The 19594-nt window shown below is 40.6% G+C and overlaps 1 protein-coding gene across 1 annotated transcript; it reads left to right on the plus strand.

The window, feature by feature from the left end:
* The first annotated feature begins 8695 nt into the window (after positions 1–8695).
* Positions 8696–14105, plus strand: LOC148815131 (uncharacterized). The gene is made up of 2 exons (XM_088905351.1): positions 8696–9102; positions 11496–14105. The coding sequence occupies exons 1-2, from the start codon at positions 8931–8933 to the stop codon at positions 13655–13657; spliced, it is 2334 nt and encodes a 777-aa protein (XP_088761477.1). The 5' UTR covers positions 8696–8930; the 3' UTR covers positions 13658–14105.
* The last annotated feature ends 5489 nt before the right edge of the window (positions 14106–19594 follow it).

The raw sequence follows: 19594 nt of genomic DNA on the forward strand, positions 1-19594 counted from the left end.
TCTCCATTTCTTACGGGATGTCGGCAAAGAAGTCGTGACAATTAGTTAACAAAAACTAAAGACTCAGAATCACCTTCAGGGCTACCAATGATAGCATGAATCAAGTCAATATAGACTTCAGATATATATTTTTTTCAGTCAACATCTCAACAGCAGTTCTGACAGCAAACCTCTCACAAAAGGATTGAATGAGACCAGTAGCGGTATTATTTCATTAAATCAAATAGTGTGGATTCAGGTTAAGGGCAGTTCCCAGATTTCATTCTCTTATCTTTCATTATTTCAGCACCAATAGCCTCTCCTACTAAATTTCCCCCACATCAGTGTGTATCTTTTCTCTAGGCAGAGACTTTGAACTGACACTGTTCCCAGGGCCTGGAAAACTCAAACTCTGATGAAGATGAAGCGTGGTCTGATCCCGTACTGCACTACAGTTTCCTACCTCCTGCCACAGGAGTGACGCTTCGCAAGCAAGAATATGCTGCATATGCAACAGCAAAGCAGCTCATTACAGGGGAAGGGAGGAGGACAAAGCAGACACACAGGACTTCTCTCCCTCTTCTGGCTCAGATCGGCAGTGATATGAACAAACTACTTGTGATTTGCTCTGTTTTAATTTTCCTCTCAGGTATTATCATCTTTCAATACTTTTAATAAGTATTATCAACAGGATAATCCTAATTGCTAATATTCTTATTCTTATATGTGTACTACTACTACTATGAGTTTTTAAATAATAAGTAACATAATAAAATAATAATAATAAAATAATAAATAATATGTGTTCCATGTATAGTTGTATACAATAATTATTTTGTAACATCCTAAATACTGAGGTTTAATACTGCGTATTCTGCTGTTCTTCATTTTCCAGCCATGGCAGCTGGTGACATTATCTCCTCCGAACAGTCTGACATCTCCAGGACAGAGCGGGAGTCTGTGACAATTAGCTGCACTTATGACACAAGTAGCAGCTACGTTCGTCTTTACTGGTACCGGCTGAATTCACAGAAATCGCTGGAATATATCCTGTACAAAGGGGCTCGATCAGTTAGTGCTTCTCATACCGCCAATTTTGCTAAAGGACATTTTAGTTCTACTACAGACTCCCGATCCACAACACTCATCATTTCAGATCTGACCCTTGGGGACTCCGGTGTTTATTACTGTGCTCTGAGAACAGACCCACAGTGTGCAAACTGACTGAGAGGCTATACAAAAACTTAATTGCCAGAAAAGCCATTCTCAACACATCTGTTTAAAGACAAATGCTAGGTTGATGGAGAAAGATGTGGTTGATTTTGTCAGATAATATTCCATTTTGAATAGGAAAGTTCAGTCTGCTGTCAGTTAAGTTAAGTTATTGTGGTCTTTTCTTTAAATGAAAAGGAGAAATACTGAGCTGGTTGATTAGAGATTAAATGCAATACCTTTTGGGCTACCTTAATGTGGTTTGGATATTAAAGAACAGCTTGCCTTCTCGAAAGCCAGCTTCCTGTATATGCTGTTGATGCTCTTCTGATTTCTTCTTCTTTGAAGCAGAACTGAACGCAGCTGCATGTGGGAAAAGCTGCTCAAGGTGCTGATATACTGTATCATGCCAGGGAAATATGGGATCACTGCTGTCCTATCAGGGGGCTGTAAAGCAGCCCTCTGTGGATGGCTTCACAGCCGAAATGTTGTGATTTCTCTCTTCTCTTTTCAGCATGGAGTAAACCTATTGTATTACTTCTTTCTTTGCAGACTATGCATGCCGACACAGCTGCCCACCTGAACTACTAAAAACTATATTGTACGTACTATGATCTCATTTATGAAAGACCAAAATTCACAGTCTATTAATGAATTTCAAATAAGGAGCTGTGTCAGTGCATGATGGCTGCAAAGGAAAAAGTAAAGAATAATTTCATGCTGACAAGAATAAAGAAGAAGCAATATATTTTGCTTTTATGCTTTTCATACCTGGAGAAACGTTGTGTTTCTTACTTCTATAGTTCACGAATGGGTAACTGTTGAACTCAATAGTCTGGATTCTTTACTGACATACAGGAAGCCTGTTTAAAACTGAATATATCTGATTAATCTCTTATCATTGCTTAACAGGCTTCACTCACCTAGTGAGCCACAGCAAGTAATTTACAGTGACAGATCTGACCAATGAGCTTCATAGAATTGAGTCCCTGTCATTGGTTTGCATTTGCCAAGTGGGTGGAGCCATACTGCTGCCCCTCCCCCAACCCACACAGTCACACTCTCATTTACTCACCTCCTCCCTGTGTTCTGGGCTGAGTTGATTTCTCTTTTAATACACTGAGCAGCACATTTCACAGCACAATGTATCTTTCTTTAGGGTTGCTGCTCTGCATTGAATTCTGTAAGTATTCCTTTCTAGCATCTGTGTGTTTACCATTTTACCTACCCCACCATCTCCTAAATATTTAATATTTTGATTATTATTCATGACAGATGTTTCCTCTGCAAACCAGATCAGATCGAAGAACACAGTTGCGTTAAAGACCGAAGGTGAACAAGCTGTGTTGGAATGCTCCTTCAGCACGAGCAGTTCCAGCTATCTGATCTACTGGTACCGCCAGTATCCTGGGACGGCACCTCAGTTTATACTGTACACAGGGTCTCTTAGCAACACTGCAGATTTTGCCAAAGGAAGATTCTCAGCCAATGCTGATACAACCACTGGTCTGACAACTCTAACCATTTCTAAAGTGCTTCTGGAAGACAGCGCTGTGTATCATTGTGCACTCAGAGACACACAGTGGATCAGTCCTGGATGCACCAATACAAAAACCTAATTTACTCTCAAAGTACTAAAACTCTACTGTGCTTGTTGTTCATAAGTACAATAACATTAAGGTTAACCTCAACCTCAAGGCAGTTGACACACTGTAAAATTTGTTTAGTTCCAGAATCTTGTGGACTGATTATACTGCAGATATAAAACCTGTTCTGTTTCCTTTTTGCTTTCATCGCTGTCTCACTAGCAGATGTTTATCAACCAATTAAAATGTGTGTGGTGAAAACTGGCCTCCTTTTCCCATTGCTGGTACCAGGCAATTCCTGGATGTGCCAACTGTTAAAACAGTTGCAGATGCAGCTTTTTTCTGAAAAGTCTGAACATAAGCCTTTAGCTCATGTGGTTTCTAGTAGTTAATAGATCTGAGGATCTTGTCCAACTGTCTCTGGAAAGAAGCCAGGACAAGCTTATATGGGTGGGTAGGTGGCTCCAGACTCCCATGAACCGTTGTGTAAGGAATACCACCAGTCATCAACATAAAATACACTCCCATATGAGACATTACTTCCCCAAGCGGCACAGATTAAGAGAAGTAGAAATGGATAGGATTGTTATGGTATGAGTGGAAAATGGATGGCAACAGCTTAAGGTGATTCTGCTTAAAGCATAGAACATATTCATCCCAAGAAACAGCAAACCAGAAGCTGAAAACAGTGTGCCAGACGAGTCAACAAATATAAGGAGAAAGCAAGCACTTGATAAAATCAGTAAAAACCAGCAGTTAAGAAAAAGGAAAGGAGGTGCAATGATCTGCAAGCACATGTAAAAAAGATTATCGGAAAAGGCAAGGGAAAGACAGAAAGGAATATGTCAATGGAGGCTAAATGAAAAGGTTTTTCAATAGAAAAACAGCAAGAGACACATTAAGGATGCTTCTCTTCATCAACAGCTAGATGATGATACAGCAGCAGCCACTCTCAACTAGGCTACAGGGCTCCCCTTAGTGGTGACTTACTCAACCATAGTTACAAAACCCATTCTCACAATAACCAATAAAGGGAAGGGAAATTCCCGGTTTTCTGTTTGTAGAAATTATTTTTCAGATTAATCAAATCAGGTATACTTTTACATTTTATACCTCCCTTTAGAGAGATGCAAAGGACTCTATTGTTGCTTGTTTTTAGAAATAATGCCAACGAAGGCACACGTTGTTAACTCATTTCTATTAACGCTGGCTGATATTTAAGCAAGATGCATGAACACACACAAGCATTTGGTCAGGTCTGGAGAGACGCCCGTGGTCATCAGTTCCTATACTGCTCACATGCAAAGCAAGTGATCCACTGTCCAAGCTGATTATACAGTGGGCTAATATCACTCTCACCCTGAAACTACCTTCATTGTATAATTCCATTATTTTTATTTCTAAGTATTAACACAGCAAACAGTTAAACAAATGAACGAATGCATTCCCTGCACAAAAAATGTTTAGAATTTAATTTTTAAAGAATTATTTGCAATTTTTGTGTTGCTAATTTAATTGATTCAACTCTGTTACTACTGACATCAACAACAGTATGGACAATGGAACTACTGTAAGTGACATCAGCCTAACGTCCATGACCCACTTAATAAACTTTGTTTTAAAAGGGAGGTTGCAACTATAAACTTTGTATTAAATAGGAGGTTGCAACTAACTATTGTCAACAATTCATATTTGGATGCAGATTTAAGGGTATTGCTGTAGATGTGTAGGAGAGTGTTAATTTCTCGTGTAAGGTCCCACGAGCACATTATTAACTCAGTGAAGTACAGTACTTTGTTTCCCAGTGATCTGTGAGAATACATCTGTAAAACATAACATTCTTAAATGGCAGTATAAACCAAATAATAAAGGCTTTTGCAGTTTAAAGGATTAGCTCATACATCATCACTGTCTTCTGTTGGGAAAAGGAAAGTGGGAGGGATTATAGCAGTTCATGCCTTTGCAGAACATAAAATGTATGAACAGCCTTTTACTCACAGATCACTTTTACTCAGTGATCACTGCCACAGCCTCTACCATGGGTCTCAAATCCGGATTATTGCACTCAGTGGTTATTGCACTGGTTTTCTTTCTATGTAAGTATTTCAAATATACTGTATTACCATCTGTTGATAAATAAATGTTCTTATAAAAGTTTCCGGAATGTAACCAGTTTTGATCAATCTGTTTAGCATTTACTAATATATTTACATTAACATGTAAAATCTGAAATCTTACGCAGGTGTGAGATCTCAGTCTCAGGTGTCCCAGAGACCAGCCTCGCTGACTGTAACAGAAGGAGAGACTGCGATCCTTTACTGCAACTATTCAAGTTCTGATGCCCGCAGTCTACACTGGTTCAGGCAAAGAGCAAATGGAAGCCCAGAGATTATAATGATCTTGTTTTCCACACAAAACGAGGAGAACCAGTTCAGTGGGTCAGTGGACATGGAGAAGAGGACGGGAGTTTTCAATGTCAGCAATTCACAAGCTGAAGATTCGGGCTCCTACTACTGTGCGGTCGAAGCACAGTGTGTGAATCTTGTGAGAGAGGCTGACAGAAACTCAGTACAGTTCACAGAGTAGCTGCACTGTGTGAGCTGGGATTCACATCAAACTGGAAAGCAGTACTGCTTGACTTTGCAACTGATAGGCTGCATTATAAGGGTTGTCCATTATTTATTTCTGCATCCACATTATTTGTTACTTTTTAAATAGAATCGGTTTATGGACATAGATTTATTGGAGTAACAAGACCATGTGTTACTGGATAAAAACTGCCATTTCAAAATGCAGTAATTGAACAGAACTGTTTCACGTCCACACTCTAAGTTAATAAAATCAACTTTATAAACTGTTTCCAAAGCAGTTCTGTGTTGAATGAGATTTAAGGGATTCATATCTCTGCAACTGTCAGCTTGTCCCACAAAGAAATGACTAAAGACACAGAAAAGTGTTTAAATTTCCCACATTTTTGTGATTTTGTTCATTATGTTATTGTTAGAATTGTAAAATCTACATTACATAATGACATAATGACCTGTAATTTACAACAGAAAAGCACAAGCAAATCTATGTTATTTTTTACTAAATAAGATTAGTTTATGCTGTAAATTCTCTTGGGTTCACGTTAATGAATCTGCAGTATTTGCTCAATTTCCAACTGATTATCACCAGCTTACAGAAATCCCTAGTCACAATGACCTGCGGTGTCTCGTTATCTGTGAATCCAACAAGCCTGGTATTGTACAAACATCAATGCACAAAGCGCAGTAGACATTTCATACAGTGCGGTAGCCCAGCCGTAGTAACAAATTGCAGTAACAGCTGACCTGCCACTAGAGGCAGTAAAGACTTCTAATAGACACGCATAGACACACGTGTGGTGGATCTGATTAGTTAATCATTAAGGTAAGCGGCACAGACCAAGCAAACGTTCTCAGACAGGTAGAATTGGGTGAGAACGAAATCAGAAACATTAAATAATCACACAGCTAGTTCTTCCTGGCAAGGTCTGCAGAGGGATGTCTGGTGGAACTACCTCCTAGATTGGAGCCACTACAGTACATTGCAGACCGGTCACACGCAGTTTAAACCACTCAACCTTTCCCCCCTCAATTTCTTTCTCCTATTTAATCAAATCAGTACATGAACTAATCAGTAGATCAATAAATGAATAAATGTGTCCGACCCGAAGTCCATATGATAAGACGTTTTTCAATCAGATGCCAGGATAGATGAGGGATAGGCTTCATCCAAAAAGACTAAAGAAAAGTAGAGAAGTAAAACTGAAAATTGAGCAAAGTCAGGCCTCCTTGAGACACAGAAGTAAATCTTACTTAACCTTCATTTTAGCCTACTACTGCCTGATTACAGATTCAGACTAGCAATAGCCTGCAGGCAGGATGGAGCCTCAGACTTCACTGCATACACACTTCCTGGGTGTGTGTTAAAGCTCTGACACAGAGCAGCAGAATGACACTCTGGGTGCAAGCAGCACGAAAGTAATAAGCACACCGTTTCTCCCGAGGCCTCAGCCTGACATACGGAAGATCACGATGGAAAAAATCTCACTGCTTCTCATCGTCTTGGTTCTTGTTCCAGGTGACTGTGGCAGCCTTATTGCTGTTATTATCTGTATTGTCAGCAATGTTGATGGGCATTGCTCTGAATGCCGTGTTTAGTATCGCTGCCTTATAATTTTATGGTTTATAATTTCCAGATGTTACGACTGGTGACTCTATCAGATCGGAGGAGACAGAGGCTTCCAGTCAAGAAGGAGAACCGGTGACACTGCACTGCACTTACTCCACCACTGGAAGCTATGTTTATCTTTACTGGTTCCGACAGTACCCTGACAAGCCACTGGAATATATACTCTTTAGACCAGCACGGTCCAGTACCTATTCTCACACTGCAGACTTTGCCAAAGGCTATTTTGATTCATCCACCACAAAGGACTCAACTACACTCACTATTAAAACAGTCTCTCTAGCGGACACAGCTGTCTACTTCTGTGCCATGCAGAGACACAGTGTGAAATCGAATTGAGAGGCTGTACAAAAACTGGAACAGCCCTCTCTTTAGCAGCTGTTCCGGAGGGAGACGTTATCTCTATTTCACACCAGGATTATAATGTTTGATGCGGAGAGATTGAAGAGATTTAAGATTTTCAGCGGGTTTTTATTTTTGCTTCCTTTTACATTGCTCAGTGATGAGGATTTGATTTGTCTGTTTCTGTACTGAATACTAACCACAGCATTTACCTGTTCCAAGGAACCCAACTTTGTTTCCTTAGGTATAGTGTACAGAGAATGCTAAGATTGTGTCATCAGTCAAGGATGCACAGAGTCATGGAGGAGCTGGAACCTGTCCTGGCAAGCAACGGGCACAAGGCAGGGTGCACACTGGACGGGATGCCAGTCCACCACAGAGCACACACACACACTCGACCAGAGCCCACTACACTAACCACTGTGCTACCCTGCTGCCTCAGTGAATAATCACTACTCAAGTTATACTGATGGCTGGTTTCCTCAAATTATGCTTTTGTAAGGCATTTTAAGAGCTAAGGTTTGGAGGACCAGTTATAGAAAACAATAGTCTATGACAAAAATGAAAAGAAAATATTATGACAGGAACAGAAAAAACTGTGTGTATATGTTACTAGAAAAAAAAAGCTGAATCAAAGTTGAAAGAACGTGAAATTTAATTTTAAAAAATAAACGTGTTCTTTGCTAGATTTATGACTCAGCCTCTCAGTTTTACAATAGCTCCAGAAAGCATCTGTATTCCATGTGTAAAATGAAACCATGTGTACGCACGTTTGTTGTGTACACTCTGTCATGTGTGCGTCCTTATTTTCATCCATCACATTGTTCATGTGCATATGTCAATACAACTTCTCAAAATACTGCAGACCGTACTGCAGGTACAGTAATAGAACTCAAACGAGCAGTCAGAATTACTACAAAAAAAAAGGAACGAAATGGGGAGAAAAAAACAACATACTTAAAAATAAAGACACTAAAACAAATTTCGTCCCACAATAAAAAAGTCTAAAACTTTTTTTAAAATCTGGGCTTCAAATAGACAATGATGAATCGAATATTATCCCAGATAAGTTTTTGTTTTCTTCTCGTAACTTAAGTCCTAGAAGTAGGAGAAGCGACCGGTCCAACACAATGACTTCATTTCCCCAGTTCTGGAGCTCTCTCATCTACCCCGGCTTGAATTACCACATCTCGCGGGATGTGAAAGAGGCGTCGAGATGTGCCGTGACAGCTGTGACCTTAGGGGCTGACGTCACGCCCACAATGATGAAGAGGGGCTAGTAATAGCAGAGGATGTTTTTGCTTTGGCTGTTATTGAAATAAAGAATTCCACTCCACTCCACCCACCCCCGCCCCCCCCCCCGTTACCATTTTTGAGTGCTTTCACAATGTAACGATATCAATACTCAACGCCTTGGTAAATCGTAAACAGGGAATGAGCGTAGGAAGGCAGTACTGAGCGAATAGCAGGCGTGATTATTACACGTCTTGTAAGAAGAGCTGGACGTTTGCCTTACGAGCACGGATCTGACACGGATCTATGTGAACAGGCTGTGAATTGGGACCGCTTGCCCACTCTCCCCCGACTGAAAAAGTTCAGATGGAGAAAGAAAAGGAAGACGCGCCTTCACAATTTCAGCTGCGGCAGCAGGGGGGATCGGGAGCCGCGGGGGATCGGGGAAGGATGTCGCATCCCGGCGAAAGGGATCGTGTTGGGTCTGTCCGGATCTGTCCGGGAATCACGGGGGCAGAGCTGACAGAAACCGGGGCCGGTAAGCTAGGACTGAGCTGTCATTTAAAAATTTTTTTTTGCTGTAGTGCTGGATATGGACTATCTGGGCAGAGCAGCGTTCTTGGTTATTTAATGATAATTACTGCTACTGTATTACAGTTTTATTAAAAGGGCGTGAAGGAAGACAAGAGCTGACCAGAGCAAGCCAGATTTCAATATTACATTTCTAGCAATGTGATACTGTAGCTTCATATTTTACATTAAGATCATTATGTATGAATAATCATTTAAACCAGATTCTCTATCGATTGAGGAATTATCATCCAATAAGGACGTAGCCAAAAGCCAGACCAATGTGCACAGAAAGCGCCGAAACAAAATTAACAGTAACGTGTAAGCCCTTGGTTCTTAGTGAGAGAATGACAGTGTGCTCTCATTTAGTTGTCGTGGGGGCTACAGTCGTTACTGTGTGTGTCCAGGTGTTAAATATTTGTGTTTGTAATCAGCCTTCACAAGTAACATTTCTTCCAGCAACAAGAAGCATGCATTTCGATCCGTCTTAGGAGTTGCGATTGATGGAATTCGATGTTGTAGGCTGGGGAATTTGTTTTTAATTGACAGTTTTTACATTTATTTTCATGGACAAGACACAATAGCAGAACTGTAAATGAAACCTTAAACACCTTTACTGTCGAACATGGAATGCAAAACTAATCCTGAAAAATATATATGAACGCTACTAGCATTTTTTTTCAAATAGCCATCTTCAGGGCATGGAGCTCTGCTGGTCTTTTTCCAGCCAATCACAGAAAGGCTCTTGGTACTGTACATACAGGAGTTTCTCCTTGTAGAACCTGTGCAGACGATCCCAGGTGTGTGGGTTCCTACCAGGGGTACAGTGAGGTCTGATGCTGTTGTGATCAAGCTCCATACATGCCTGATGAAACATTAAACAGCTGTGTTTCTGGTGGAAGCTGTGCACAGGTCAAATATTAGATTAAAATACAGTACAAAAAAAAAACCCTGAAATGTTAATGAATGTTATTACTGACAGACTATTCCATGTGCCAGTTTTGGTATATAAGCCTGTGGATTTCTTTGCATTATTGATGCATACATTGGTTTGCTCCATTGATATTTTGCATGAATTAACCTTAAATAGTCAGTGATTAATTTCTCAAACCTCAATGTAATAATTGGATAATAATTAGATGCAATTATCTAGGAAATCTAAGAAGAATAGCCACCCATACATTAGTACAGGCACAGAAGACGGCAAATGATTATATACAGTAAAGGAACAAGTAATAGGTTTATTCCATGCTGAAAAAAAGAAGAAAGAGAACACAACGTTTCGGCCGTGGAGCCTTCTTCTGGTGACACCTGAAGAAGGCTCCACGGCCGAAACGTTGTGTTCTCTTTCTTCTTTTTTTCAGCATGGAATAAACCTATTACTTGTTCCTTTGCAGCCTACGCATGCTGACGCAGCTACCCACCTGATTATATACAGTATATATTTAATTAGAAAATGACAATTTAGTCAAGAATCATTCAATGTAGGGAGGATGATAACTACAAGAATAAATAATGAAACTCAGTGGTGTGAGCATTGGTTCTATCTTTCATAATAATATAGCCATCTTAAACATCATAATACTGTTGTATTTTAATGGCCAAAACTCTCATAAAATATTTTTCTATATATTAAATGATAACATTTTTTGCACACTGTTTCCATCTTGATTGTTACTTTCTTATTTTACTTTCAGCAAATTTAGAAAAAACGTAAGCAATTTGTTTTGTTTTAAGAGAGTCTATCTACTGTAAATATATGCTTCTTTTAAAAGTCTGTGTTCGCAAAAAGAGTGAAACTGCCCAAGCATTGCATTTAACCTCAGTGTGTCCAGATACACTCTCTTAAAACCAAAACAAATGCTGAAGTTTGTATATATAAAAACTCTTAATGACTTTAAAGTGATCCGATGCAAAGATATGTTCTTCCGCAGTCCCCCCATGATTAGTTTAAGAACATTTCCCTATCTTCACCCAAATAGTACTTCATCTCCCTAAAATTCAAGACCTCCTATCACAATACAAACATTTCAAGAGATACAGGTTCCGGCATCCATGTCTGTGAAATTCACAAGTCACAAATCCTAAATACAGAATCCATTACTGAAACAGGGGAAACAGCTCTCTTCAAGAGCAAAGACAAGGGTCACAGAATATATGTATTCATTTTTTTTAAATCATACTGAATTGTAACAACACCATAAGGCAAATGTTTCTTTTCTGAAAGCTCTTAAATAACCTGAGTATTTTACTTTTTGAGCATGCAATGAAAGTGCGGTATACTGGCGCTCATGGTTGTGACTGGACTCCCCACGGTCCCCCTGTTAAATGCACTGTTCTCTCACCCTGTCTGTTCTGCAGGAGCGGGGCAGGCCACCCCTGATGCCAGCGAAAGGCTTTCTAATCTTGAACAGCGGCACCATGAGAAGCAGTGGGGCTCCAGTCGCAGACTAGGCCCAGAATGCCCCGCTCCGGCAGGCAAGGACGCTCTCGCCCTGCGGCACAAGAGCAAAGAGAGTGGAAAACACATCGGCACTCTGACACGGGCACCTGAGTGGGTTTCACACAGTCTCAAACTACTGAGATCTGACCACAGCACGGCGGGGCTCAGTGATCTGGACGCTGAGAATGCGAAAGAGAGTCTCACTGGACTAGAGTGTGGTGTTGAACAGGGGGTCAAAGAAGAGGAGCTGAACGAGCTGGATACTGTTCGAGTTACTGAACAGAGCAGCGAGCCCCACTCGGCTCAATCCACAGAGCAGCACACTGAGCCACTGCCGGTTCACATCAAAGAAGAAGAAGAAGGCAATGATCTTCTGCGTGGACCTTGTGAGGGATCTCCATTCGTGAAGGAAGAGGTCATTGAGCTGGATTGCGTCCACATTAAGGAGGAGAGGGAGACCCAGTCCACACACTCAGATGGGAACAGGTCTGAGTTTGATCACGGCCAGCTGGGCCATTACACAGAGGACTGCAAAGGGGAAGAGCAACTCCGAGGCCAGGAAATCAGGAAGACCGACCCGCTGGACATTATAGTTCTGAGGCCTTGCTCCGTCAGAGTGGAAAGACTGTCATTACAGCACAATCAGCAACAGCACGAACCCCCCACTACGTCCGCTCCACCGCCTGCGAGTAAGAGCAACGAGGGATCTACTCGAAACCCAGACGCTGTCCATCACAGCACCCACTGTGGGAAGAGTGTCAGTCACTTGGGAGATCTTGTGGCACACCACCTTATCCTGCCAGAACACAGGCTGTACTCCTGCTCTCACTGTGAGAAGAGGTTTACCCAGCCGTCTGATCTTGAGATACACCAGCACATTCACGCGGAACATAGACCTTTCAGTTGCAGCCAATGTGGGAAGAGTTTTCCCGAGTTAAGTGACCTAAACCGGCATCACCGCTGTCATACAGCAGAGAGACCCTTCATCTGCAGTCACTGTGGCAAGAGTTTTAACCAGTTATCCAACCTTAAAATACACCAGCACTTTCACACCGGCCATAGGCCATATAGCTGTAGCCAATGTGGGAAGAGCTTCAGTCAGTTAAGTGACCTTAACAGGCATCAGCGCATTCACACCGGAGAGAGACCCTTCATCTGCAGCGAGTGTGGCAAGAGTTTTAGTCATTTAAGCGTTTTAAAATGCCACCAGCGAGTTCACACGGGAGAGAGACCTTTCACGTGCAGCCAGTGCGGGAAGAGCTTTAGTCGGCTCAGTTTTCTGAAATGCCACCAGCGCATCCACACAGGAGAGCGCTCGTTTATCTGTAATCAGTGCGGGAAGAGTTTTATTGACTTGAGAGGTTTAAAAAGGCACCAGCGCATTCACACGGGGGAAAAATTGTTCATCTGCTGTCAGTGTGGGAAGAGTTTCCTCGATTTAAGCAGCTTAGAAAGCCACCAGCGCACTCACACAGGAGAGAGGCCGTACAGCTGTAGTCAGTGTGGGAAGAGCTTTATTGACTTGAGCACCCTCAAACGCCACCAGCGCATCCACACAGGAGAAAAGCCTTTCAGCTGCAGTCACTGCGGGAAGAGTTTTATTAATTCAAGTGACCTGAAAAAGCACCAGCGCATTCACACCGGGGAAAGGCCGTTCAAGTGCACGCTTTGTGGCAAAAGTTTTTGCCAGTCAGGTGCGTTAAAATCCCACCATCGCATTCACACTGGAGAAAAACCCTTCAGCTGTACCCAGTGTGGGAAGAGTTTCAGCAATTCGAGTGATCTGATCAAGCACCAGCGCATCCACACAGGAGAGAGACCCTTCACCTGTAGTCAGTGTGCGAAGAGCTTCAATGTCTTGAGCAAATTAAAAAGCCACCAGCGTGTTCACACTGGCGAGAGGCCTTTCAGCTGCAGTCAGTGTGAGAAGAAGTTTAGTCTTTTAAGCACACTGAAACGCCACCAGCGCATTCACACAGGAGAGAAACCTTTTAGTTGCAGTCAGTGTGGGAGGAGTTTTAGTGACTTAAGCAACCTAAAAAGACATGAGCGCATTCACATAGGGGAGAAACAACTGTAAGATATTTTCATCATTTCGTCTTTCCTATTACGGTTATGATCTGTCCAGTTCTTCCACAATATTTCTATTATGCTTAACACTGTTTGCTATATAACATTCACTGTTGTCGGGCCTATATTAACATTTATTACATAATCCTCTGGCACCCTTTAGCCTGACCTTGTCAGGTCTCAAAAGCTCTCTCCGGACTGATGTTATTACTTTAACTGCTGCCCCACATTAGCTTTGAGAGCAGGTTTTAAGGCCTGCAAGAAGAAAGCACAAGGCAGAGTTTTGACTCTGTTGCCTGAGCAAAACATTCATGTTCCCCAGAGCAGTAACTGGGGTGTAATATCAAGTCTGTGAACAGGATGTCTTCAAATTACTGTACAGTATGTTGTTTTAACAATCCGTATTGTATTTTTTACAATGTACTGTATGTGGTAATAAATAGAACTGCTGTATATTCCAACTTGGTTGTGTCCTCTATGTGAACACACGTGGAGACAGAAATAAAAGGGTAGAGGCATAAAATCAAGTTTATACCCTAAAATGTATCCAGCAGCATTGAGTTACAGTCAGCGTGGGGACAGTTACACGACCTTGGTTGCTGCTGTATTTCTCATCGTGCCACCTTGCTGGGAGAAGCCGGTTTCTCCTGTACTCGGGAAAGTAATGACACAGAGGCACAGCTCAGGGCTTGTAAATTCATAAGAGCCCCAGAGGTTAATGTCCATTCAAGTACCCAAGAGGAGCAATAAAATGTGTGCTCCCTGCCAGCCTCCAGTGAGGAAAGGCAATATTGAAGGCTAGATTTTCCCAGTCTTAATGAATTACAGTAGATAAGTGACCTGGAAAATCTTCCTGGAAAGTACAGAACTGGTTTTAAAAAAACCACGCCTGGTGTGCTTAGGATAATTCCAGGATTTTACAGAGCATCGCTGCAGATTTCATGCTAAAAATTCTAAAGTGGATTCTCAAATTTTAGAATTCTAAAGTGGAAAGCAATCGCTGTGCATCCTGTTTAATTTCGTAGGCCAATCGAGATGTCTTTATTGTCAAATATCCCCACCTACTGGATAATCTGTAAAATGCAGGTTGTCCATTCCTGTTAGTTAAGAATAAGAATAAGATCACTTTATTAGCCCTATACAATTTTTTGCATTAGGAATTTGTCTTTTCGCATACTCCAGCTTGCTCTCCATCAGACACACGGGGGGGGAGAGAGAAGCTTGGGGTCAGAGCGCAGGGTCAGCCATTTATACGGCGCATAACTTATTACATAACTAAAAGTCTCAGTGTACAGCACTGTTTCCGTAAGACTATGGTTAAACCGATCTGCCCAAGCTTCTGTTCAGCTTATTTACACTGTGAATTGAAATGTTTTTTCTTAACCCTAAGAGCTCATTAAAGTAGGACTCATTCTCGAAGAGTTACTCATTACTGTGATATTGTGTTCTGAAACAAAGCTTATTCTAGTGTAGGAGATTGGGGGTTTGATTTACCGTAACAATCAGAAATTGCAACAATAAATTGCACAAGTACTTTATGAGTTTTAGGTACCAATCAAACAGAATATTTTATAGTCTCCCACACAGATTCCAAATTTACAATATGCAATTTATCGATCTAACCAAAACATGCATAACAACAAACGTAATAGAATATACAGTATATCTGTGAAATGATCTGCTGGGATTCAAAAGCTGAATGTTCACTCAGGGATTACAAAGACCAGAATTAATAACTTCAGAGTTAAAATACGCATCAATTATAATGTTATGGTCTACCTCCTTATTTTTATCAGTCTCATACTGTTAAATCACATTAATATTCTCAGACACTAGTCTGCATTTACAGTTGTGAACTAAATATGTGTTTGGGTAGTAGTTCAACTCTCGTTAATTATAATGTGAATAATTCTGAATAATGAAGTTACTCAACAGATCTGTTGTCCAGACGTCCGTGAAGAGTTTAAACTTCATGCTGGTAAAATGCAGCTGATCGGGATTGTTTTTTCTATAGCTGGTTCTCTGTGCTGGCAGAGTCCCGGAGCAGACAGATAGAGAGAGAAAGAGCTTTTGCCTTGCTTTGCTCTGCCGAAGTAGCGAAGTCTTTCTGCCTTTGGTCTTTAAAAACCGTCTGTACCCAGTTTGTCTTCTTGTGGTCCAGCCTCAAGTTAGACAGGGGTGAACTCTGTTCATGCCAGCTATATATTTTTTTGTTCATAATTTGCTCTGATATTCTGGATGTCAACAAACAGAAGGAGTCTATTTTTTGGAATGGGCAAAAATAAGCCAACACAAGATGTCTTCTGTTTCAGGAAGAATATCTTAGAAAGAATACTGTGCTTTCCTGACTTGCAAATGGGAAGCCATTCTCTTGGCAAAAAAAAATGGCAAAAATACTAGGAACCCTTACAGGGCAACAGTGACAAATTATATTACTCTAAAGATGCCAAGTCAATACCTTCCAGATGTGCATCTTCATCACCCAGGCAGGCAGAGCAGTACAAAGGCAGTTGTAGAATTACTGAAATCTCTAAACACCAGAAGGAAGCTGAATTATAGGAATTGCTGTGCTAAGTTAAACACCTGATCAAAGACGTACTTCGTCTTAATTTGAGACTCAATATTCTGTTGCATGCTGTATACAGTAGGTTAGAACATTTAACAATTTGTCTAGGAATCATTTTATATGTTCATATTAAGAGTCGAGAAATATGAGCCCAAGCTATCTGTAAATTGAGGAAAGACAATAATAGAATAAAACTCAAATGGTTATTTGAAATTATAGTGTTATAGTTGTACTCAACACTAGGTGGCAGTATGTGCAGTACAAAGCTTCAGCCTTCGTCAGTAAGGTATAAGTGCAGTAACACGTCTGTCTCATCACAGACTGGCTTCAGAGAGACAAATCTGCACCAGAGAGATTAGAGGAGTCAAGATCTGTACTGGGAATGTCACCAAGAACTGGAAACATGTTTTTCATAGCAATGATCCCAATAATATCTTTCATAAGTGCGTGTATTTTTTATTTTCATTCTCCACTAATTGTATGTAGATTTTACTTATGTACTGTATGTCTGTTAGTAACCAGCATTTATGTTCTGATTTTACTGTAGGTCACTCAAAGGCTGAAATTGATCAGCCCTTCAAGGTATTTTCCTCTACAGGACAGAAGACTGTACTGAGATGTAACCACAGCTTTACAAACTATAACAGTATGTACTGGTATCTGCAGAGACCCAGTGAAGCTCTTCAGCTCTTGATTTATGGATACAATTCAGCTGAACCTAAGGGACGTTTCTCAATGACCTTCAAGATCAATCTTGTAACTGAGCTTCACATCAGTGACACTCAGCTGGAAGATGCTGTGATGTACTACTGTGCAGTGCAGCCCACAGTGGTGAAGACTGTGAAGATGTCAGTGGATAAAACACGGTGACATGGCAGCAAATGTGCTTACATGACTATGAAAAAGAGCTCAGAGCTTACTGAAGCAATCACACATTTTCAATTTGATCTACTATATTCTACCAGTTGCCTTAATGAGAGATGATTTCAAATGTAAGAAATATTATTTTTTTATTCTATTTTAATAGACTTGACATACAGCATGAATATCAAAGATAAAATTAAAGAGAGCAATTGAAACATTCGGAAAATACATCCATACCTGCTGGTGTTCTAAGGTTACACATACAAGATAAATAAATTAAACTGATATGGTTCAAAGTAAAACTACAAGTATACATTCAACTAAATATTTGAAAAATAATCAATACCCCCTATTCCTCCAAAGCTGTGTCATCACAGAGCTGTTCTTTCCAATCAGATTTGGAACCAGATTCTGTCCAGGTAATGTGGGCACTATAAAGAACACCAGGCTTAGAACTTTACAAGAGGAGTTGCTATTGTATTTATATTAGGAAATTATGATTTCCTATATTGTGGAATTCTAGGGCTAAAAACAATGCTCCTGTTTTAGTGATACAGTACATTTTTAGTACAGAGAATTCGGTTCCTTTTCAATTGCAGACATTCATATTTCAGAGGGATATTTAACATCCCACCACTTATGAAGTGGGACAATCATATCTGTGTATATTTAAGGTTACAGTATACTGTTATATTACAGTAGGTGCATTGTTGAATGTGACCATTTAATACCTGCAGTTAACATCAAGGCAAAATTATCTGTCAAAGTGAGATAAAAAATTACTTTGCTAAAGCAGCCAAAAGTTCTTAGTTTAAGAGAAGAACAGGACAAAAACCGCCTGAGTCTGCACCTAACTAACCTCTGCCATGTACCACCTGCAGCTGTACCTTAAAGAAGTCTTGGGAAATACATCCAGCCTGTCTGTCCTGCAGGGCAGTCCCAGCATTGCTTTGCTTTGCTGTGTGCACTGAGCTCAACAAAGACTAAAACTACACAAGGCCATCTCCTGCTACTCTGCTGAAGATTTTCCACAACACTTGTCTTATATAGAGATAAATGTTTCTTAACCTTTAAACTTCATCTAGCTCAGGCAAGGTAGAATGACATTTGGGAGACCTAGACACTTGATCATTAAGGTCACTGAGATGTTATGGTCTGAGAGAGGCCATCACTGCAGTCTTGATTTCTGAGAGAGGCGGCCCCTGTAGCCTTACTTCCTGAGAGAGGACTTCCCTGAGAGCTTACATTCTGAGGCAAGCTGTCACAGAAACCTCATACTCTGAGTTAGTCAGGTTGTCAGTGTTTCTGCATCATCATGATGTTCTTCTGTATTCTTCTGGTTTTGACTATATCAGGTAAGTACAAGTACTGTGTAACAGACAGCGGATTTAATATGTTAAAAATGGGTATTTTCTCCATTTTAAATCGATTGTGCTATGCCATAACACATTTCATTTTGGTTTTCCACAGTTTATCATGTGAACATCTGGTTTATCATGTGAACATCTGTATTATTGTACTGTTTCATGATTTCATGAACTTTAAAACACGATTCTCTGATTCAACAATAATGGAAAGCACAAAATGGCACTGTACATTTTGGCAAAGGGCACAGGGCAAAATAAAATTTTTAAGAGAATCTAAGCTAAAGTCCTAAAACAGGGAATAAGAGAAGTGTATGTGAATTGTCAAATGACAATCTCTTTTTATGTTGTCAGGAGAGAGTGGGGCAAACACGATTGTCCCAACATCTAAATCACAAGTTGTCAGTGAGGGACACAGCACTTCCCTCATCTGTAACTACACAGGTGCTGTCAGCAATTTACAGTGGTATCGACAGCTTCCAGGAAGAACCATGGAATTCATCATCCTCATCTATGAGACTGGTACAGATGTCAAAGCCAGCCCCCCAATCCCTGGCTTCTCAGCTGCAGTTGATAAAGAGAAGAAACGTGTGGAGCTGAAGCTCTCCTCCGCTACAGTGACAGACTCAGCCCTGTACTACTGCGCCCTGAGCTCCACAGTGACAGGAAGCTCACAGCAACACCTTACAGAAACTGGCAACAAATATGTTAATATGTGCAGTCAAAATGAAGTGAAGTGAACACCATATACAGAGAAGCTTTTTGGTTGCTTTCATATTGTATAAATGTATTGTTTTCTCTGAAATTTAATTGTTTTCTCCAATACTTTCATTTTAAGGGATTAAAACTGCAGTTTTTACAGAAAGACAGAGACAAGTCCCCTTCTTAAATCCTATATCTGGTCCTTTTAGTTTTTTTACCTGGATAGATCCTGTTAATGATGTGGGAATGTGTGTGTTTGGGTTGGGGATCTATTTTAAAAAGCAGAAAGTAAAGATAATGGAAAAATGCCAGACTTTGGTCCTGTAATTAGCAGAGCATTTCAGGGATCTATAGTGAAAAAGATAGTCTTTTCCTCTTCTCTGACCTTTCTCTGAAGTTTAAGATGACATAACAGATTGCAGATTCATGACTGTACCCTGATATTAGAGAC

This window comes from Atractosteus spatula, chromosome 25 (assembly GCF_055471065.1).
Source record: "Atractosteus spatula isolate fAtrSpa1 chromosome 25, fAtrSpa1.hap1, whole genome shotgun sequence".
Taxonomy (NCBI): domain Eukaryota; kingdom Metazoa; phylum Chordata; class Actinopteri; order Semionotiformes; family Lepisosteidae; genus Atractosteus; species Atractosteus spatula.

Coding starts and splice junctions, on each gene's coding strand:
- LOC148815131 (XM_088905351.1), top strand. CDS start 8,931: ATGGAGAAAGAAAAGGAAGACGCGCCTTCACAATTTCAGCTGCGGCAG. Junction 9,103..11,495: donor GCTGACAGAAACCGGGGCCG/GTAAGCTAGGAC, acceptor TCTGTTCTGCAG/GAGCGGGGCAGGCCACCCCT.